The sequence below is a fragment of the Alosa sapidissima genome, chromosome 12, assembly GCF_018492685.1.
Source record: "Alosa sapidissima isolate fAloSap1 chromosome 12, fAloSap1.pri, whole genome shotgun sequence".
Taxonomy (NCBI): domain Eukaryota; kingdom Metazoa; phylum Chordata; class Actinopteri; order Clupeiformes; family Clupeidae; genus Alosa; species Alosa sapidissima.
The window spans coordinates 14,292,063-14,315,200 of NC_055968.1; the positions used below are offsets into that span (position 1 = coordinate 14,292,063).

At 48.6% G+C, this 23,138-nt stretch overlaps 2 protein-coding genes and 1 non-coding gene across 7 annotated transcripts in view; 2 read left to right on the plus strand and 1 right to left on the minus strand.

Annotated features, from left to right (window-relative positions):
* The window catches only part of fip1l1a (FIP1 like 1a (S. cerevisiae)), a 33,625-nt gene extending 14,673 nt beyond the window's left edge, over positions 1–18,952 (plus strand). The window contains 7 exon segments of the mRNA XM_042111651.1: positions 1,625–1,651; positions 1,990–2,044; positions 6,586–6,613; positions 6,615–6,645; positions 11,050–11,299; positions 17,718–17,861; positions 18,446–18,952. Of these exon segments, the coding sequence (XP_041967585.1) occupies positions 1,625–1,651; positions 1,990–2,044; positions 6,586–6,613; positions 6,615–6,645; positions 11,050–11,299; positions 17,718–17,861; positions 18,446–18,590 (680 nt within the window). The 3' untranslated portion in view covers positions 18,591–18,952.
* Positions 745–858, plus strand: LOC121678591. Its single transcript, XR_006021273.1, has one exon. It is a non-coding gene; the product is annotated as a U5 spliceosomal RNA (small nuclear RNA).
* A 175-nt stretch (positions 18,953–19,127) lies between the features above and the next one.
* The window catches only part of lnx1 (ligand of numb-protein X 1), a 51,687-nt gene continuing 47,676 nt past the window's right edge, over positions 19,128–23,138 (minus strand). For all 5 annotated transcript variants that reach the window (XM_042111647.1, XM_042111645.1, XM_042111646.1 and 2 more), the window contains 3 exons: positions 22,891–23,138; positions 21,419–21,577; positions 19,128–20,886 (listed from right to left, as the gene is read on the minus strand). The exon at positions 22,891–23,138 is cut by the window's right edge and continues 17 nt beyond it. In XM_042111647.1, the coding sequence (XP_041967581.1) occupies positions 20,751–20,886; positions 21,419–21,577; positions 22,891–23,138 (543 nt within the window). In that variant the 3' untranslated portion in view covers positions 19,128–20,750. The remainder of the gene's footprint in view (positions 20,887–21,418; positions 21,578–22,890) is intronic.

A 23,138-nucleotide genomic window follows, 5' to 3' on the forward strand; every position in this document is an offset into this window, starting at 1 on the left:
ACACACACACACACACACACACACACACACACACACACACACACACACAAAAGAGGCCCCCCATGTGGAAAGGGAGGGAGGGATTTGAAATGGAGACGACATTTCCTCCCCACTAGCATTGCCCACAGAGGGAGGGAGAGAGAGAGTTTGTATTTTGTATGTTAGAGAGGGAGAGAGAGAGAGTTTTTTTGTATTTTAGAGATAGAGAGAGAGAGTTTTTTGTATGTTAGAGAGAGAGAGTGGGAGAGAGAATGTGTGCCTTTAAGGGAGAGGAAGACACACGCGCATAAACACACTATTTATTTTTCGAGTGTGTGTATATACGTTTTTTTCCTAGCTTTTAGCCCCTTTTGAGCTCGCTGGTGTTGTTGAAAACTCTGCGCTGGGCGAACCTCCCATCAGGGGGCTCTGTGGAAAAACAAAGAGGGCTGGCGTCCAGATGTGTGTGTGTGTGTGTGTGTGTGTGTGTGTGTTCGTGTTCTTCAATGGTGCTATAGGACGTGTGCGCCAGAGGAGCGTTTGTGCGAGTGTGTGCAATTTAAAGGGCCATTTGTTGTTCGAAACATCACTGCGCCAGGGGTCAGCAGGAGTTGCAGGCCACTGGGGCGTTGCTCAGCCTCGGTCAGGACCGTGTATAAGCATAGGCCAAGCATTTGAAGAAACGGGGAGCGAGGGAAAATACTGCAGTTTTTTAAAAAGCATGTATGTCTCTGTGCTGAATGCTTTGAGAGTATGTAAGAAACATCGCTCGGGTTTCTCTTCATCTCGTACAAATCTACCGCCTTTTACTAAAGATTTCCGTGGAGGGGAACAGCCCCGAGTTTACGGTATTTTTGGAAGCTCTGCTTCGACGGAGCTGCACAAACTAAGAGGCAGCCGTGGCCTACTGGTTAGCGCTTCGGACTTGTAACCGGAGGGCTGCCGGTTCGAGCCCCGACCAGTGGGCCACGGCTGAAGTGCCCTTGAGCAAGGCACCTAACCCCTCACTGCTCCCCGAGCGCTGCTGTTGTTGCAGGCAGCTCACTGCGCCGGGATTAGTGTGTGCTTCACCTCACTGTGTGTTCACTGTGTGCTGAGTGTGTTTCACTAATTCACAGATTGGGATAAATGCAGAGACCAAATTTCCCTCACGGGATCAAAAGAGTATATATACTTATACTTATACTTATACTAGAAACAGACAGAGAGCCTGTGTGTGTGCGTGTGTGTGCGTGTGTGTGCGTGTGTGTGTGTGTGTGTGTGCGTGTGTGTGTGCGTGTGTGTGCGTGTGTGTGCGTGTGTGTGCGTGTGTGTGCGTGTGTGCGTGTGTGTGTGCGTGTGCGTGTGTGTGCGTGTGTGTGTGCGTGTGTGTGTGTGTGTGTGTGCGTGTGTGTGTGTGTGTGCGTGTGTGTGTGTAAATATAATACAGTACAGGCTTGCCAATAATCTGCTTCCAGCCAGTGCTTTTAGGTGCAGAAAGGGGATACATTATGTGTTAATACATCATGAAGGGTAACTTGTGTGTGTGTGTGTGCATGTGCGTGCACGTGTGTGTACTTACGTGTGTGTGTGTATACGTGTGAATGTGCGTGTGTGTGTTCTGGCTGATATGGATTTGGAATAATACCTACTTCCTTTGCCGTAGGGCTTCCGATCAGTGTTCCTCCACCTGGTAAGCACCCGCTCTTCTCCTCATCAACACCATTACTAGAAATGAATCTCATGAACTCAGAATATCCTACGTGTGTGAGTGTGTGTGTGTGTGTGTGTCGTGCTGGGCATGTGTATGTGTGTGAGTGCATGCGTGTGTGTGTGTCTTTAGTGTGTGTGTGTGTGTGTGCGTGTGCGTGTGCGTGTCTTTAGTGTGCATGTGTGCGTGTCTTTAGTGTGCATGTGTGCGTGTCTTTAGTGTGTGTGTGTGTGCGTGTCTTTAGTGTGCATGTGTGTGTGTGTCTTTAGTGTGTGTCTTTATCGGCTGCAGTAATAATTCACCCTGTCTCCCCACTGCAGGTTTCCCTCCCCCTCCAGGTGCTCCCCCTCCCTCTCTGATCACGTCACTGGACAGGTGAGGCAAATCCTTCCTGCAGCTTCTGTGTGTGTGTGTGTCTGTGTGCCGAAGTGCCTGAGTGTGTGTGTGTATCCACAGTACAATTTGTGTGCTGCTATGTGAATTTAATTGTTGATGAAGTTTCATGAGTTTTAACAGGTTGTATTGACATGTAATGTAGGATAGCAGGGTACATTACATGTGTTTTTATGTGTGCAGTCAGTGTATCCCCCAAAATTATTATATATAGATATGTACAAAATTATTATATATAGATATGTACAAGTAAGAACAGCATAGTGATGAGTGTGTGTGTGTGTGTGTGTGCTCGTGTGCATGTGCATCTGTGTGTGTGTGTGTACGTGTGTGTGTGTGTGTGTGTGTGTGTGTGTGTGTGTGTGTGTGTGTGTGTGTGTGTGTACATGTATGTGTGTGTGTGCAGACTGCTGCGCTACAGAAGCAGGAGATCCAGTGGCAGGCACAGCAGGGAAGAGCGCAGTGACAGAGACAGAGAGCGCAGCCACTCCCCCATCAGCAGAAGCTCATACAGGCAAGACAGACAGACAGACAGACACAAACAAACAGATAGACAGACAGGGGGGGGGGGGGGGGGGGGGACAGACACAGACAGACAGGTCGGTAGGTGAACAGAGGGAAAGACACACAGGTAGACAGGTGGGCAGACAGACAGACAGACATAGGCAGACAATGTGCAGCAAGACACAGAAAGACTTCAACAGACATACAGCCCAGGTGAAAAGACGTAGACAGACAGGAGGACGTATGGACAGATGGACAAACAGTGGAGCAGAGAGAGAGTAAGCGAGACGCTCACACACATTGGGGCAGACAGATGACCTAAGTCTGTGTTGAGAAAGTAGTAGTGTGTGAAGGCTGATATTAGACATGACCACTGACATTGAAAAGGGGGAGAGGAAAAAGATGAGCAGAAGTGAAAAAGAAATGGCGATGTAAACGTTGCAGCATCGCAGAGTGTTTACAAGTGGTGGTGGGGGTGAGACGCAGAGGAGTAGCCGGTGTCCTGGTAAAGCTCAGCATACCTGTATGTCCTTCTGGTCAGAGGAGTGGTGTGGAGGATCTGAGCTGTAGACTCGTCTGCTATCTCTCATCAGGACAGTCCAGGACCTCTGAAGCCACCCTCTTTATCATGCCTCTGAAAAGTATTTATCTGGCCGCATTTTGGGGGGAGATCTGGAGAGTCTGGTAGTCTCACTGACGGGAATGCTTAGTGATGTGTGTGTGTGTGTGTGTGTATGTGTGTATGTGTGTTTGTAAGAGCATGCAAGTGGCAGGAGTATGTTTGTGTGTGCGTACATGGATGCGTTTGTAGGAATGATGATGTGTGTGTGTGTGTGTGTGTGTGTGTGTGTGTGTGTGTGTGTGTACCTATGTGTGTGTGTGTGTGGGTGTGTGTGTGGTATATGTGCTTGCTGACGCCACAGCTTATCTCCACTAGAACAAAATGGCATTTCCAAAATAGCGGCCATGACCTCCCCCTGTCCACCCCACCCCTCCCCCTCCTCATCAGTAATGGTGGCCAAATATGGCCGGGAGGAATCAAGCCGTAGTTCCCCTGTTTGTGACTGCCGCCCCTTGTTTATCAGGCCTCATCCATCCCTCTCTTTCTACTGCTCCCTCTCCTTTCCTCCCAAAAATAACATCATCTAGTCCTCATCCCTACCCTCCCTTCGTCTCCGGTCCTCCCTAAGAAAACAGGCCAGTCACCAGCCCCCCCAAGGCCCCCTCAACCCCCCCCCCCCCCCCCCCCTCAACCCCCCAGGCGTCTGGACACAGCTGCTGCTGGATTTACCTCCTCAGCCCCTCAGTGATAGCCAAAGGTGGCCGCTGGCTCTGACTCTGCATGCGCTTATATGGGCTTCAATTAGCCACCAAATGCACAAGGATTTTTTTATTGCAGTTGCTTCTCCCACCTTTTATGGGTATGGTTTCTAGTTGTTATTTGTTTATCTTTTGTCCTTGGCCTTTTGTTTTGTCAGCCCAAGGTCTTGGCTGCTGAAATGTTTTGAGATTTTGATTTTTATCGTCCTTGTTTTTATCATTTTATTCGTTCCTCTCCACTCTACCTGGGCAACTCTTTTGTGTAGTGTAGTTTCTGTGTTCTGCCTGCTCTCACCTTTCTCACTTCTCCCACTCTGTTATGGAGTCTCACTTCCTCCCGCTTGGGTAAAAGAATGGTTCCTCTCACAGGCGAGACCCACTGCCAAGTCCAAACATCCTTTTAGGAGTTTTCCGTTTCTCAAAGTCCTGCCAGCCGTTGACTGTATAATTTATGAATTGTTTCCTTACTGCCCACATATAAAAACACAGACACACACACACACACACACACACACACACACACACACACACACACACACACACACACACACACACACACACACACACACACACACACACACATATACACACAGACTTTCACACATTCCCCTACACACAAGCTTGAACACAGCGAAACAGACACACACACACACACACACACACACACACACACACTCCAACAAGCCTTTGCTTAAAAGCTGAATGATTTACGAGGGGCCCTGAGGGAATGCCCTGAGGCACACCTGTACCAAACATCACTTACTTGGCCATTGGCCCCCTGTGACTCAGAGGCTCCATAGATCTTGATGTAGAAAACATTTTCACCTTAATCCCTCCCTCTTGACCCACCACAAGGGTCATGACCTTTGAACTTAATTGGGAAAATAAGCCTCTGGACCTGCATCTGAGAGTATTATCACCAAGTCTATCAATCAGCGTACTGCATTATTAACATGCATTTTATTGACGAATTTCTGCCATTCTGATGAAGTCCTGATTATGTTTTAATGGTGATTAGAGATGGGCCAGCTGGCTGGGTGAACGTCGAGGGGGGTGTTGTTAGAGGTTGAGTTATTAGCGCTGGTAATTATCCGTCTCCACGAAGCGGGCGCTAATTAAGGTTCAGCCCTCAGGGGTGAGAGAGAGAGATGGAGCAAGGCGCGGGCAGAGCACAACGCTGGTGCCAACTCAGCCAGCTTTCATATTCACAAACAGAGCCATACGCCTCGCCTCTGCACTCGTTTACCATACAGCCCAGAGAAAAGACGGAGGAGAAAAGAGAGGGATAGAGAGTGAAAAGAGAGAGACGAGGAGTTAGCAAAGGGGATGGATAGATGTGAGCAATAGACAGATGTAGGATCTGGCTGGTGTTGAAAGAAAGAGAGGGATGAGCAGAGATGGAGAGAGAGAGACATACGGTCTGGTGGTCTCTGCCAGGGGGTATTTATAGACACGCGTGTTTGGAGCAGCACCTGTGGGAAAGGAGGCCTTTTGGACCGCACTTCCCATCGACCCCTTACCCCGACGGGAAGCCTTCAATCGGAAGTGAGGCGGGGCGCCAGGCCCACGGATGGCTGGACTCCCCTTCGCCAATATCAGTAATGGATACCTCCTCTACACACACAAACACACACACACACACACAGACACACACACACACTCACACACACTGAATACATGCACGCAAATGCATGCACACCCACTTACACACACTCGTACATGGCTGCCAGGTTAGCAGGCGCACGCTGCGCCTTGACAACGGGCCAGTCACATCAAACGAGTGGGGGAATCGCCACGCAGTCTTAAAGTTGGAAGAAAGCTCTTTGATCACGTAGCGAGCAGACCCACTTCCATCTCCAAATTTAATTTGATTTTTTTTTTCTCTCCTTCTTCCTCTTTTTCTTTTTCAATGTTTCTTTTTTTTTTCCTTTTCCCCTTCCCTTTCATTCTGTCAGGTTTATCCTACCTCTTTATCGCTGGGGATTTTTAATAGGCTCAGTGTGTGTTGGCTCCTGCAGGTAGACTGGGCTGGTCTCCATGGAGGATAATAGGCAGGCCTTGTTCCTTTTGTCTTTGTATTTTTGGAGTGCGGTTATATAACCTGCGCCGGCGCTGGCTTGATAAGGGAAAGGGCCTTGTTTGTCAGGCGGAGTGTGTTTTGTGTTATGTACACACACACACACACACACACACACACACACACACACACACAGACAGAGGCTGGCAGGATGCCATGTTATGTGTCACTGCAGCTATGTCCCCTAGGAGTGTGACGCTACAACAACTCTTGGCACATTTGGAGGTGATGAATTTGAATCCATGTTTCTCGTGTTTTGTTTTGTTTTTGTTTGCGTGACTGTGAGGGTGCGTGAGAGAACACAGGCATATGGCACAGGCAAATGTTTGACATAACCTCAAATGTATTAAGCAATTTACATAAAAGATATGGAGGTTGAAGTCAGTATGTTGGTATGCAGCAAATGTAATGTACTGAATGCAGTGCTGAGTATGTGAAAAGAAAAATGTGGGTATAGGTGTGTGTGTTTATGTGTGAGTGTGTGTGTGTGTGTGTGTGTGTGTGTGTGTGTGTGTGTGTGTGTGGTATGTGTGTGGTATGTGTGTGAGCGCGCCTGTATGTGACAGTGTGTCTGCAAAACATGTCCCCCCTCTAAGCGACTGCCTTCCTCTTCTACCTCCAGCAGCCGCTCCGGAGGAGGCTACGACGCCCCGCTCCGCCCCGCCATTCCCCTTCCCAGCAGGTGAGTGTGTGTGTGTGTGTGTGTGTGTGTGTGTGTGTGCGCGCGCCTGCGAGTGTCTGTGTAAGCGTGTGTGGGGGTGCCCCTCTCTCTCCCCCTTTTAACCTGATGCCATTTCACCCTCCCCGGGACATCTGTAATTTCGGCCCTGGAAAAGGAGCTCAATCACTTTGACATACTGTGGCCATGCCAGTAGCAGGGGACAGGGAGAGACGAGAAAGGAGAGGAGAAGAGAGACGAGAGGATGAGCGGAGAGGAGAGGAGAGAAGAGTAGAGGAGAGGAGAGGAGGAGAGAAGAGGAGAGAAGAGGAGAGAGGAGAGAGGATTAGAGAAGAGGAGAGGAGAGAGGATGAGAGGAGAGGAGAGAGGATGAGCGGACAGGAGATGAGCGAAGAGAAGAGGAGAGGAGAGAGGATGACAGGAGAGAAGAGGAGAGGAGAGAGGATGACAGGAGAAGAGAGGAGAGGAGAGAGGATGACAGGAGAGAAGAGGAGAGAAAAGAGGATGAGAGGAGAGAGGATGAGAGGAGAGGATGAGGGAGAAGAGAGGATGAGAGGAGGGGATTGAGGGAGGAGGGAGGAGAGAAGAGGAGGAGAGGATGAGAGGAGAGGATGAGGGAGTGGGACGGAGGGTCAGGTATCACTCCTGTGACTGTTCCCAGATCAGAGGCTGCAGCTGTAAAAGATGGATTGCCATACTGTGTCAGCAGTGAAAGAAGGAGAGGGATGAAGAAATAGAAGGACAGGACTCTGAGGATCTCTGGGTCAGTTGTCAAATGTTGATTAAGGAGATTCACTCTAGCACTTGACACATTTGGATCAGTAGTAGCCATTGTTGAAATGTGGATTGCTATTCAAAAGGCTTGAGGCTCTTGTGGCTGTTCCTAGAACAGTGACAGTAGCGCTGAATTCTGGATTGTGATTCCAGCTTTGAGGCTCTTGAGACTGCTGCTGGATCAGTGATGATAGTTGGGGAATCTGGATTGGAGGCAGGTTTTTCTCTCCAGTAACAGCTCTGGGATCGCTGCTGTTTGTTGTGAAACAGTGGATTATATTTCAGATCTTCAAACTCTTGTGACTATTCTTGGATCAAAATGGACTCAGAATCCATATTTCACAGCTATGGTAGTTGTGAAATATGGATTTTGAGTCAATTTTGAAATTGTTGTAGGATCTGTGGCAGTATGCTGAAATCTGGATTGGGATTTACAGCTTGAGGCTCATGCAGCTGCTTCTGGATCAGTGGCCATTGAGTGTGAAACATAGATTGGGAGTCAAGAGCTTGTTTCTCTTGTGACGTCCCTCGGTTCAGTGCATCTGTGGTTGTAGGCTAACATGTGCATTGTAAACTCAGGGCTTGTGGCTCTTGAGACTGTTCCTGAATCAGTAGCGATAGCTGTGGAATGCAGATTAGACTCGGTCGTCTCTCTCGAGTGACACATTCTGAATCACTGCCTGTGGCTGTGAGATATGGATTGTAAATCAGAGCTTTGCACTCTCAGTGCGCGTCGTCTCTCTTGTGGCTGTTCCTGGATCAGTGGGCCATGGCTGTGGAATGTGGATCGGCAGTCAGGGCTGTGTGCCAGCAGACGCAGGATAATCCAGAGGCGAAGGATGCGATGTGGAGGTCACGGCCACCATAGCGGGCAGGGTCAGAGGTCAACGGATTTTTTCCAGCAAAGCTGTCCTAAGCTCTGAGTGATTCAGTCCCAGGCGTCTGATTGGTGCAAAAAGAATGTGTGTGTGAGGTCAGTGTGTTTGCACATATATGAACTGTGTATATAAGTATATATACTCTTTTGATCCCGTAAGGGAAATTTGGTCTCTGCATTTATCCCAATCCGTGAATTATTGAAACACACTCAGCACACAGTGAACACACAGTGAGGTGAAGCACACACTAATCCCGGCGCAGTGAGCTGCCTGCAACAACAGCGCTAGGGGAGCAGTGAGGGGTTACAGTAGGTGCCTTGCTCAAGGGCACTACAGCCGTTCCCACTGGTCGGGGCTCGAACCAGCAACCCTCCGGTTACAAGTGTGGAGTGCTAACCAGTGGGCCACGGCTGCCCTGTAATGTGTATGAGTGTGTCAGAGAGAGAGAGAGAGGGAGGAAGAGGAGAAGGTAGAGAGGAATGTTTTCCTGGCGTTTTGATGGGAACATCACACATCCTGAGTTTGGGAACAATATGCAGAAATCTGTTCTTGGATTGCAACACGCACACGCACACACACACACACACACACAAGTTTGCTAACTAGCATGCACTGATTAACAACACTAGTATGTAAATCATCCCTGGCTGTGCGATTCCTGCCCATCCTCTCATAAACGTCCAGATCCTCATGGATGTATGTGGATATCAGCAATGGGCATAAAACCTGTTCAGTGCTGAAGCCAACTTTATTGCAAGGTGAACGACAGCACTGTGGGAGAAAATGACAGTACAGGTGCTCAAAACAGATTCTCTCTCTCTCTGTCAGTATATCCCTCTCTTTATCTCTATCTCCCTCTCTCACTCTCCCTCTCTTTCTCTCTCTCTCTCTTTTCTCTCTCCCTCTCTCTCCATCTGTCTTCCTCTCTATCTCTTTTCTCTCTCTATCCCTCTCTCTCTCTCTCTCTCTCTCTCTCTCTCTCTCGGTTCAATAGATTTTTGAGAGCAGAAGTGCCAGCGAAGCGCGAGTGGAGAGTAGCCTAGCGCTTCAGCACTTTAGCTTCCACACCAATCATTACTGCCAGCGCAGGTTAATAAGGTCACAGCACACTGTCTGACCCTCTCGCGCGTGTGTGTGTGTGTGTGTGTGTGTGTGTGTGTGTGTGTGTGTGTGTGCGCGTGTGTGCATGGAATGCTGAGGCACCAGTCACACACTTTCAAACCAAAACAATAGTAGTGACAATGTCTGTTTTCAGCACATCCTGCCTGAGTAATCACTAGGTACTTGTCCTAAAAAAATCAATGTGTGTGTGAGAGAGGGGAGAGAGAGGGAGAGAGAGCGCTTGCATTTGTGTGTGTGTGTGAGAGGGAGAGAGAGGTCTGCATTTGTGCGTGTGTGTGTGTGTGTTTCTAGCAGGCCCAGCTGAGGAGAGATGTGCTGCGCTCAATTAGTGTGTGTGAGGCAGTGGAAGCCAAAAGCCCCTGGACACAAAGACAGATTTTCTGACCAGGTGGAGGGGAGACGATATACACACCCACTCAGACACACACACACTTACACACACACACACACTCAATCCAGGCCTCAGGTCTCTCAACCTCTAGGTCGCTCTCTCTCTCTTTGTCTCTCTCTCCATCTCTCTGTATCTCTCTCTCTCTCTCTCTTCGTCTGTCTTTACATTTACACGTATTCATTTAGCAGACATTTTTATCTAAAGTGACAGCATGAGGAATAGCATTCAAGCTCCATAGCAACGGAGACCTTAAAGGCACCCTTTACAAGATTTACTCTCGGGGTCCCGCTACAGATGAGAAGCACAACAATAAACAAACTAAACATGTGTCTTTTCCAACAAAGTATGAACATTACTCCGATATAATATAGGGGGAATGCAACGACAAGCAGTCTGTAGAAAAAGATCTCCGATTTCCTGTAGCATAGCAGATCTTTTGCATTTCGATTTTGGAGGGGGGGTTGGGGGGGCGGCCGTTTTCGTACCCGACACTAGAAAGTTGCTAGGTCGGTAATCGCCTACGGAGGGCCGCTCAGACAATGGCAGAAGTGCCGTTCGTCATGTTATGAGGTTATGTGCCAAAAGGATTCTGGAAACGTTATGTTAAGGTCAAAAACTTTTAAGGGTGCCTTTAACTACAATACATAATACTAGAGGAAATACTACTGGTCTTTCCCTCTATCTTCATCTCTCTATGTCCTCTCAATTCCTTCAGTTGTGTATAAAGGTCTGACTCCTCTCTCTCTCTCTCTCTCTCTCTCTCTCTCTCTCTCTCTCTCTCTCTCTCTCTCTCTCTCTCTCTCAAATTCAAAAAAGCTTTATTAGCACGACTGTTTGAATACAGTGTTTCCAAAGCCAGTGTTACAAATACACGCTCTCTCTCTTTTTCTCTCTCTCTCTCTCTCTCTCTATCTGCCTGCTGTGTGGAACCCATTGAAATTCAGTAAGGAGAATCTGATAGGAATGCTACCAAACACACTCTCCCTCTCAGGGGATCTGAGCCTCACTGCGTCCTTTCTTCAGCATTACAATGGGCTACACGAAGAGAGGAAACGTTGTGCTTGTAGATGGCGATCGCAGAATAACGCTTTGATCCTGACGCACCCAGACTGTGCGTTTCGGGGTACCGGCCAGTGGTTCTCACGTTCTGGACGAAACACCCAGATGGTATGTGTGTCCACCTCTTGACCAGCTCTCACCCTTGCTGTGATGTTTTTGCTTTCTCCCATGACTCTCTCTCAGGTGTGTACCCACCCATGCTAGGAGGCATGGCGTCATGGCCAGGGCTGATTGACAGCGGCAAGGCCTGGGAGTACTACTCCCGACGGGACAGTGCCCGGGAACGCGACAGAGAGCGCGAGAAGACCCGAGAGAGGGGACACGAGAGGGAGCGGGAGAGAGAGCGGGACCGGGAGAGAGAAAGAGAGAGGGATAGAGACAGGGAGAGGGAGCGAGAGAGGGAGCGCAGCCACTCCTCCCCATCACACCAAAGGTGAGTGATGGATTGTTGAAACATGGATTGTTTAAGTTGCATTATCTTGTTTTGCATGTTACACGTCATTTCAAACGCAAATGCATTTGTGTATTTGAATGTGCTCTTAATACATAAGCAAGGCCTTTAAACTGGTATAAGGTTTAACAGGTCAGTGCGTATGCTTTGTATATATGTGTGTGTGTGTGTGTGTGTGTGTACACAGCCGCATGCATCCACAGCCAGCTGTTGTGCACTGGGGACAGATGTTGACTCTGGTCCACATTAGCAGTCCGGCTTGGCTCTCACATAAACACGTGTGGGGCAGAAAAATACAAGAGCAGGAAGAGACAGAGGGGGTATAATAGATTGTGTGTGTGTGTCTGTGTGTGTCCGTGTGTGTGTGTGTGTGTGTGTGAGAGAGAGAGAGAGAGAGAGAGAGAGAGAGAGAACAAAGACTGGCCAATGAAAAGCAAATGCATGAAAGTGAGAGTGAGCCAAGTACATAACATAGGGAACATACTGTACATGGAAGTGAAGGAGAGAGAGAAGATTAAAAGAAGAACTGTGACTAATGAGGAGAGGGGGTCCACTGCAGCCCCGTCACAGTGCTCCGACGCCAGCTCTCTTGTTTGTCAGAGGCACAGAGTGGACACAGGGGGCAGTATCGACCACCGAGAGAGAGAGAGAGACAGACAGAGCAAGAGCGAGAGAGGGAGGGAGAGATTATGACCATGGGCTCTGTGTGTAGATAGAAAGACATGGTGAAGAGTTAGTTACTGTACCAAGATTAATATCTCCAGGATGAATGACACAGAGACTGTTTTGTTTTCTTTTTGCTGATTGTTTTTATGTATTTATTTTTCTTTATTTTGACTCCATGTTGTTTGCATAGTGATGCCCTGACCCCAGCTCTGATATTTCATATTTCTACCCTGACCCACTGGCCTGCATGGTGATGCCCTGACCCCAGCTCTGATATTTCATATTTCTACCCTGACCCACTGGCCTGCATAGTGAAGCCAGCTGAGGCCCGCCAAATGCCAGTTCTCCCTTTTCTCTCTCTTCCTCTCTCTCTCTCTCTGACACACACACACACACACACACACACAGGCTTTTAATGTGAGTGTTTACTGACCAACGTCAGCACGTGTCATTTGCGTGTGTGTGTTTCCTGATTAATGTTAACCCCAGTCACAGACATATTATTTTATTGTAGGTGCATGTTTGCATATCAGCGGTAGCTCCTGTCACAGCTGTGTGAGTGTGTGAGGGGGGGGGGGGGGGGGGGGGTTAGGATGCCCTCTCCATTTTTTGTCCTTCCAGAACTTTATCTTTGTCTCTTGTGTGCTGTCCACTTTTTTCATTGACATACCTTTGTTGTGTTTCTGTTAACACCACACACACACACACACACACACACACACACTGCAGTACTGTCGGGTGCAGGTGGGTGGTAGGCTAAGTCGCAGCAGGAGGTTATGTGAGGAGAGACGGCTGAATCCAGGGCATTGGAACATCTGTGAGCCACACTGATTGGCGGAGGCAGGGGTGTGTGTGTGTGTGTGTGTGTGTGTGTGTGTGTGTGTGTGTGTGAGAGAGAGAGAGAGGAAGAGAAGAGACATTGTGGTCACTGTCAAATCTGTTCGTTTGATTTCTTACCTTACCATTAACATTTATAATGTTCAGGAAACCAAGTTATTTATGGGGTCATGATATGTATTGTCACTTGTGTTTGTCTGGTCAGTTAGACCTTTTTAAATAGCAATGTTAATGTGACATTGTTAATATTCAGTATGTTTATGGTTATGGTTATAGTATGGTTATAGTATTTTGCAGATGCTTTTGTCCAAAGCAACTTACAGAATATGAACATTACATAAGTTAGTATGACAGTTTTTAAAAGCCTACAATAGAGCATAATAGCAATAATAACAGTAATATCAAATCAAATCTTCGCCCCTTGCCATGTCAGGGACGGATTCAAACCGGGGTTGCTTCGGCCACGACGCAGAGTACTCACCACTAGACGCTCACAGCGATCTGTTGGGGTTGATGCTTAGGTCACGTTTGTCCTTGATGTGCCTACAGTATACACACGTGTTTGCATGACCATCATTTGTGACATTTTATTTTTATTTTTATTAATCGTAGGTAGGTAACTTCTGCTGTGAAAAAAATCTGCAGTAAATACAGTGTAGGCTGGCTACTGTATATCTACTGTCTACAGCTGTGTCTGAACTATGGCGTCCAGACTTCTGGGTGTTTGTTGTTCCATTGTTTAAATAAAACATTATGATTCTCCTTCAGGACTCTTCTAGAAATAGTTGGGAAAATACAGGGTGAACTGAACTGTGGAAAGCATTATAAACATGCAACTCAGACAACAGTCACGAATGCACCACAAGCAGGGTAATGTAGACAGCTGCCGTTAAGGTGTGTGTGTGTGTGTGTGTGTGTGTGTTTGTCTGTCTGTCTGTGTGTTTCTGTTTGTGGTGAAGATAGCTTGTCACATTAGCATATTTTATTTTTATTGTGTTTACTTGTTGAGGTGGAGCTAGGTTGTCACAGTAACATTTATTTTGATAGTGACCCTGTGCATGTGTGTGTGTTTTGGATTGTGTGTGTGTTGTGTGTGTGTGTGTGTGTGGGGGGGGGGGTTCTGTATGCCAGGCGGAAGGTGAGCTAGGTTGTCATGCTAACAAACAAAACTTCCAACGCGCAGTGACACTAAGCCGTCATCCCTTAAAGCCCACGCCTCCCTCCCCTTGAGTCTGCCCCTGCACTCACACTGGGCCTCTGAGAGGCTGTTAGCAGCTTAGCGCTCTAGCTAGCGCCCCTCACTCTTCAAACTGTCATAGGTTCCCTCTCCCCCAGAGACTCAGGCAGTGCAGTTTAACACCTATACCTGATAGCAGGCAGGCTAGCTTTACACAACCAGCACAGTCTCTATACTGAGATCCCTGCCATAGGACAGGAGAGGATGGCATGGACTTGGTAAATCCTTGATTCATCATCAAAATAAATGATGGTGGTTTTTATGCTGTGTTCAACAGGAGCTGGCTGTACAATGATCTTGAATGTTCTGAATTACTTGTCTGTGTTTTTCGAAGAGCAATAGTCAGGTCAGGACGGAATATAAATTGGCTATTTTATTTGGTTTGGGATTGCGAAGGCTCTCAGATCATTCTAGAAGCTTTAACTGACAAATGCATCCAATTTAAAATTCCCGGGCACTAATCTGACTGACGCCCCATGGTCTTGCTATCTATAGCTTCCTACATGTATGCAGTAACCCCCCCCCCCCCCCTCCATTCTTTCTTCCTCTCCACTGCGCCTTCTGTCTTACAGGTCTTCCTCCCTCCTACTCCTTTTTCCCTCTCTTTTCTTGTCGTTTCTTTTTTCTCTCTCTCTCTGTCTTTTTCTGGCTGGTGCACCTCTCAGCAGCTGGTTGGCCATTTGGTGAACACTTGTCCTCTGAATATGATCTCATCCCTGTAGCTCGGCGTGGACAGGTTTGTCCTCTCTCCAGCTGGCAAGACCTCACACGTGCGCGGACACACACACACACACACACACACACACACACACACACACAAACACACACACACACACACACACACACACACACACACACACATTACTCATAAGCACACATGAATTACACAGTCTCCCATCCTCATTGTCACTGTTTTCTGCGGTCACTCTCGCATGCATTTCACTGTAAGCATATTCTGGGGTGTTTATTGCAGTGAGAATTGATTTACACACATGCTAAGGGCTTTGAATTGACCTGACGATATGAAAGGGGAACACTATCTCTGCTGATTCCTCCCACTCATACACATGCACACGTGTACGCACACAAACATGTTTTATTGTCTTATTTACTATGCTCCAAGTTTTTATGGTGCATAAACACGTTCTTTCATTCTTTCCTTGACACGCATGCACACACATGTGCACACACCCACACACACACACACACACACACACACACACACACTTATCCTTGACCAAAATGACACACATGCACACACATCCACACACACCCATACTCACACACACACACACACACACACACGCACAGATTTATCCTTGACCATGTCGACACACATGCACACACACTTGTCCTTGTTAATTAGCGTTTGCTGAACTAATGTCAGCCAATCCATAAAGGCCCAGGGTCTAAACTCAGGGCACTAAAAATAGCCCACAGAGTGTCCACATGTTCGGTGAGTGATCATATATCTCTCTCCATCCCTCTCTTCCCTCTCTTCCTCTGCTCCTCCCTCTCTTCCTCCTGAACTGTAAATCTCTGCAGACGGGCCATCATCTCTCTCTCTCTCTCTCTCTCTCTCTCTCTCTCTTTCTCTCCTCCTCTCTCTCTTTCTTCATTCTTCATCTCTCTCTCTTTCTCTCTCTCCATCTTTCTTCATCTCTCTTTCCCTCTATCTCTCTCTCCCTCTCTCTCTCCCTCAGCCTGCGTGCAGATTTGTGCATCCCATGTGTGAGCCATGCATCCTCATGCTCCTGGTTAAGTGTTGGCGCGCGGCTGCTGCAGGCTGCAGCTGTGGTGGTTTTGTGTGACTGTAGAGTCTGCGCTCAGCTCAGCAGTGGAGCGGGTCGCCACCCGCCTGGGGGGGGGGGCACTGGAGGGTGATTAGCTTCAAAGGTGTGACCGGCATGATTTTCCCTGTGACCGCACATCCTCTTCCTACACACACACACACAGACACACACACACACACGTCATACCTGTGTGTGTGCCCTTGTCCACCTGTGGTTGTTGTGTTGTCCAAGTGTGTAATGTGTGCGTTTACGAGAGAGAGAGAGAGGAACGCAGTTGTCACTAGAACCTGCTTCAAGTCTTTACGGTCTGCTGTCAGCCGTACAGATACTTCACAGCAAAGGGTCATGGGAATTATATCTAGATCGAGCCTAAAGGGCCATTCACACCAAGAATGGTAACTATAACAATAACTATAACCATAATGATAAAAGCGTCCACACGGACCAACGATAAGGAAAGTATCTTTTCGTGTTAATGAATGTGATGGCTAATATTTGATGGATTGTGATTGGCTGCCATCTTTTTATTGTTCCTAAAATCGCTCTGAAAGTGATCCCCAACGTTATTCTTCATGTCGTTATCGTTATAGTTTATGTGTGGACGTCGTCATTCATATTAGCTAGAACGATACTTTTTGCAGTTATCATTAGTGTATCGTTCTTTGTGTGAACAGCCCTTAACCACATGTTCACTCAATAGAAGGACACGTTAAGCCTGCACAGTGGTCTGTGTGTGTCTGTGTGTGTGTGTGTGTGTGTGTGTGTGTGTGTGTGTGTGTGTGTGTGTGTGTGTGTGTGTGTGTGTGCATGTGCGCGCGTTTAGGGCTGAGGGAGTCAAATGTAAGAAACGAGTTGCTTCTCCTGCGCTCAAGGACTTGGACCATGGTGTGTGTGTGTGTGTGTGCGGAGGGCGTTGAGATGGCATGAGGCCCATGACTAAGCATTATTCAGTGGCACAGACAGAGAGTGTGGGGGTGAATATCATGACTAATACGCCACTGCAGTGTGTGTTCCCATGCCTCTGTGCCTGCCACCTGTATTCCCACATATTCGCCCTGTGACTTTGTGAAGTGTGTGTGTGTGTGTGTGTGCGCGCGTGCGTGCGTAGTCAAAGGTGTAAAGAGGCCCACAGGGGCGCTAGGGTAGAGGGTGTGAATTAATGAATTATCCCTTTGACAGGAGCTTTGGCCTCTGGGAGCTTGGACTCCCTCTCACTAAATAATGAGGCTGTTTGTTCAGTATTGAGGATGCAGGGTGTGTGTGTGTGTGTGTGTGTGTGTGTGTGTGTCTGCGTGTGTGTGTGTGTGTGTCTGCGTGTGTGTGTCTGCGTGTGTGAGTGTGTGTCTGTGTCATGCTTGAGAAAGGTCAGGACAGGACGCCCAGAGGAGATGATGATGATGGTGCCTGTATATGGCTCGGACAGGAAAGGCAATTACCGCCACAGGCAGCCGGGCAGTACAGTGCTTATTCCCCCGAGGGCTTAAGGCCCAGGGATCCCCACACATCCATAGAGCCGATGGGCCTGTTACAGAGATGGAGACGTTGTGTGTACCACTGACAGCCAAGGAACCTTGGAGTGGCCACTCCCATGCGTTCATCGAGACATCGAGTGCTCATGATACTCAATATGGAGTGTGTGTGTGTGTGTGTGTGTGTGTGTGTGTGTGTGTGTGTGTGTGTGTGTTTGTGGCCATGGGCCCTAAGGTATGTTTTTGTGTGTGCTTGTGGGGGAGAATCGGGATGTGAGCATATGGGTGTAAACTTGTGTATGCTTTTTGTGTGTGTGCTTTTGTGCATGTGTACTGTATGCATGCCTGTGTGCTTACATATATGTGTGTGTGTGTGTGTGCGTGTGTGTGTGTGTTAGTGATGAGGAACGTCAGCGTCAAAGGGACCACAGTGAGCGGGGACACGACAGGCATCGTGAGCGGTCCAGTCGGGAGAAGGAGGAGAGACACCGAGAGAGGAGACATCGGGACAAGGACGAGGGACGACACAAGTCCTCACGCAGGTAACTACACACTCACATACACACACAACACACACACAACACACACACTGCACACTACTGCTGGTCACATACACAACTTACACACGGTAAAACACACAGTTACAGTGTATGTACAAAACACACAGACCACACTCCCATCTGCACACACAGAGTGAAACACACACAGTAACCCACACAGCAACAGACAAGCGTTTGCAAAACAGACCCGACACAGCCCACACACGCATTCTGCTGATATGGAACCACACACACAAAGCCATTGCCCAGTACTACAGCCACGCCCTTCCTGCATTCTGTGTGCTGTTATTCCTCCACACCTGTGCTCACCTTCCGCACTCACCCCCCCTCTCCTCCTCTCTCTCTCTCCTCTCCCCTTCTCCCTCTCTCCCTTTCTCTCCCCCCTCCGCTCCATCCTCCCTCTCTTTCTCTCTCCTTCTCTGTCTCTCTCCTCCTCTTCCCTCCTCCCTCTTCCTCCCTTTCTCTCAACCTCCTCTCCCCCCCCCCTCTCTCCCCCCCCTCTCTCTCCCCCCCCCCCCTCTCTCTCTCCCCCTCCTCTCTCTCTCTCTCTGCTGGTCCTGCAGCAGCAGCAGCAGGAGGAAGAGGCACAGCAGTGAGGAGGGTCAGGTCCACAGGCGGTCCCGGCACAAACGGCAAAAACGCAGCAGCCGCGAGACCAATGAGGAACCGCCCCGCACCAACCAGGAGAGCCAATCAGAGGCAGCCGAGTGACATTCCAGTCAGCAGTTCGACCAATGAGAGAGTCCGGGAGTCACTCGCCTACCTTTGGCTCAGCCAATCAAAGCACACGCTCAGTGCGAGCCATATTCTTTTTCTGTTACATTGCCAGCTCCAAATGAAAGTATAATAAGTTGAAGTGTGCGTTATAATTTATAGGAGATGAAAAGAGGGAGACGAAAAACTTGAAGATCATTTTTAATTTATTTATTTAATTATATTACTTGAGCCCTGCTCTGATGTGCCAAAACTGTTCAGGGGTATTTGTAAGTTATTAATACCTTTGTTTTACCCTTAGGAAGGATGTAGATTTTGTTTAATTACAAAGATAATTATTTATAAATGTTTTGATTCAAGCAGCTGTGTGAATGTGTCCTTTGTTTCTGGACTACACCCATTACAAACACACACACACCCACACACATACAAACACACACACACACACACACACACACACACACACACACACACACACACACACACAAGCAAATATATTTGAGCACGCTGTAAAAACATCTCAGGCACAGTCCGCCTTGTAGAACGAGTTTATTGATCATTTACCAAAGGTACCATCAGTTACAATATACTACACAGGCCGAGACGCGAGACACAGATAGGTCCACAGGCAAACAAGAGCCACACATGGAGATGCAGACACTGACCAACAGACCCACTGGCCCCTGCTTCTCTCCGACACAGCTCCCCTCCAAAGGTAGGAAAATCAGTAAGGCCTCCACAATCTCACCTCTGTAGAGTTAGTAGTAATACCATTCTTTTTTTAACGATATTATGAACACATTTTTTTCTTTATTTTTTGTCTATATATAATTTTTTTTTAAACGCTACATCGCCAGTGGTTTGAGAATACCTTTTTTTGTTTGTTTGTTTTAAGCCACAGCGTCTGAGAACATACCAACACAGACAGAACTACTTGGCAAAATAATGTGTCCTTGATCTTGAAAGCAAGACAAAGGAGAAATGAAACAACCACTGTTATTAACAGCATGAAACAAAGCTTGTATCCAAAGGCCATAGAAACAGAAAAGAAGCAGCGAAACAAACTAAACAAATGAAAAATAAACAACAATACAAGTGCTTAGATTTGTACTCATATTTTTTTTTCCCCGACATCAACATTTACAATAACGAAACATGACTCAAACGCGTTTTTTTTTTCTAACGTCAAACTAATCAAGTTGGCAACTTGTGTGCCCCCTCCTCCCCCAAATCCCCTCTCTCTCTTTCTCTCTCTTTCTCTTTCTCTGCCAGCACTCCAAATGCTGCTTTACACACTCGTCCCTCTCACCACTCTCCTCTCTTCCTCTCCTGCCCTCTGCTGTGTGGGTGAAGGGCACGCTCAGATGCACTGAGCACAGTGTTCAAGGGGGAGATCAGAAAGCTGTGCACCTAAAGTGTGACTAGATCTACCTGCAAGCCCATCCCCCCCCAGCCCTGCCCCAACCACCCCTCCCCGGATCAGCAGGATTGGTTTTGCAAGCCCCTCCCCGAGAGGCAGAGCAGCAGCATCTGTCTGCTGTCATTGGATCCACTCTCCGGGGTTGATTACCATGCTGCAAGCACCCCAATTCCACCCCCCCCCCCCCCCCTCCCTCAAAATGTCTAAGATGATGGTCACTTCCCCTTAATTGTGGGGGGGTCCGTGCACTTGACCTTTCCTTAGAAGGTTGAGATCTGGAGTAAGTGGCTCGGACCGCTGAAGTCATATCCAAGGTCGAAGAGCAAGTTCTTCCTCCGGTTGCGATCCGCATTGTACGATGCCTTTGTTTTTCCTGAAGAAATGTCCATGGCCTAAACTCGATCTCTCGTCAGTAGTGTCCGTAGTTAAATCCTGTGTCCTCTTTACACGGGTACCTGTCTTTTGTCAAGTCCCACCTTCCTGAGCAAGGTCCATGTCACATGTCCTGCACCCCCCTTTTTTTTGGGGGGGGGGGGGGGGGTGGTCAGGGCTAATCAGGAGCCCCGTCCTGTGAGGCAGGGTCCATTTTACAAGCTCGGAGAAGTTTATATCCAGAGGCCCTCTGCCAATGGCTCCAGCAGGCAGGGTCAGTGTACGACTACGCTCCACACCCCTCTCTCCTCAGCAGGTTTGAAAGTGTTAAGTTCATGCCCCTCGTCCTGTGGCGGGCCCTCGTCCTATAGCAGGCTCCCGGGCCAGGACACGATGGTGAGGGTGATCCGACCACGGAGCTCTTTCAGCAGCCGGACCAGGGCGGTGTGGCTCATTCCCCAGGTGCTCTTCCCATTCACCTCCAGCAAGATGTCCCCACACCTGCAACACCACACGCACTGCTCATCACTTCCAACTCTTGGATATTAGCCAGCTAGATACTATTTTTATTATCTGATTATTTGTTATTCTGTGAAGTGTACTGGGACCATGTTGCATGGTGATTCTGTGCAAGAAAAACTGATAGATTGGTTGGTTGGTTGATTCATTCATCACAAACACTGTGAGATACCCCTTTAGTCACTGATAGAATGTACTCCAGTAGCTCAAATTGGAGGAGTGCATTGCCAACGACACCACCATAGGTTCAATCAGTGGGTTAGGACGATTCTAATGGCCCAGCACTGACGGGGGCCCCAGAGCGCCCCCCCTATATTATTGGGGGGGGGCAGAATTATTCATATGTCTTAGGGCCCAAATTATCTAGCAGCGCCCCTGGGTTCAATACCCAGCTAACACATAGATGTGACGGTGTATAGCCTATAGCCTATCTTTGGATACAAGTATCTAAACCAATACATGTAAATAGAACAAAAAATGAATCTAAGTGTCATTCATTTTGAGTAATAAATACCGTATTCTCCCGTCGTTATACGCGGGCGTCCCCTCCACTATGGAGCGGATGAAGAAGGACTGGTTGCAGTTGACCTCCTCCTGGCCGCCCACGATGCTGAAGCCCAGACTGCCGGCCGTGCTCCGGCGCAAGATGATGTCCTTACAGCAGTACAGGTGCCTGGCGGGAACATAAAAACAGGATGCGTTGTCACATCACGGGAGCTGTGTGTGTGTGTGTGTGTGTGTGTGTGTGTGTGTGTGATAACTGCTAGTGGTTTGAGAGAAAACAGTCCCCAGCTAGTTCACATTCTACAGCTGAGCATAAACTGTCCTGTTGGCCCTGGGGGCATGCGGGGGTGGTTGCTAAGACCTACGTGGTGGCTCATCCCTTATTGTTTTAGCAGCTTAAGGCGACAAGCCGTCACATAATTGGTTTGCATCCACTTATCTGGTGGAGCAATTTGTTGACGACGGGGACTTTTACTGTTTACTGTGCGTCTGGAGCTAAGTAGATGTGCCTGGAGCAAGATGTCAGAAGTAGCCATTTACATTCGACGAGGCTCAGCCTTTTCTGGCCTCCAGTGCGATGGAGATGGAGGAGGTGGAGGATTAATCCCTCCACCCAGCGACGCCCCTGAAAAATCACACCTCAGGACAGAGGGACATGCGGAATGGGGGGGCGGGATGGGAAGTGGTCCCGGGATTAAATCCATTTAATGTTGTTGGCACAGTCTCAGTCGGCTAAGCCTCTTAGGCGAGAGTGCATGAAGACAAGCAGGGGCGCGAGAGACAGAGAGAGAGAGAGAAAGAGAGAGAGAGAGAGAGAGAGAGGAGAGAAAGGAGGGAGGAAAAAGACACGGAAGATTGCAGAGGTGAACAGAGAGAGAGAGAGAGAGAGAGACACATAGGGGGCGATAGTCTCTCGATAGGGGACATCTCTCTGAGGAGAAGACACTGCCTCCGCTGAGAGAAAGTTCCGGAAAAAAAGTTTTGGGGGCTGATTATTATTCAGTGCAGCCTGGCCTCCCAGCTGGCCCTGTCACAGTCAAGTTTGGAGAGGACAGCAGGAGAGCGAGGGTCAGGCGCGAGGGGACAAAAAGGCATTTCAGAGGAAAGGCTAGAGAATCGAGGGAGGGGTCAATAGGTACGACGTCGGGAGAGAGATAAGGAGCTGTCTATGTGTGTTGGATCAGATCTACGGTTGCCACTTGCTCTTTGAATGTCCTTGTTGTAGTTGTGTAAAAAATACTTGTTTATGTCTGTCCTCAACTCAAACTCAAATTCACATTATAGAAATATATATACGCAATTGAAACGCTCCATTCGCAGAGTGTCAAACTAGTTCTAGAAGACCGGTCTAATATTTTTGAATGTATGCTGGGCTTTCACGTCTGGTGTAGCCAGTCCCATTATAGTGGAAGCTAATTGTTGTAGCAGAGGCTTCAGTAGCGTGTCCATTGTAGTCCGGCTGGAAGATCGAGCGTCCCTCACCTGGGCAGCTGCAGCCAGGAGACCCAGAGGGGCGAGTAGTCGTCGTTGGGCAGCGGCGGCAGCTTGGCGTCGGCGGGCGAGGAGGGCGAGACGGAGGACGAGGGCGAGAGCAGCGGCGGCATGCTCTCCAGGCAGCTCTCGTCCGGCGGCCGCATCTCCAGCACGCGCAGCACCACCGGCGACGAGGTGTTCTTCAGGTTGGCCACCGCCTCGCCACGCGTCACACCTGTCAGCTCCACGCCGTTCAC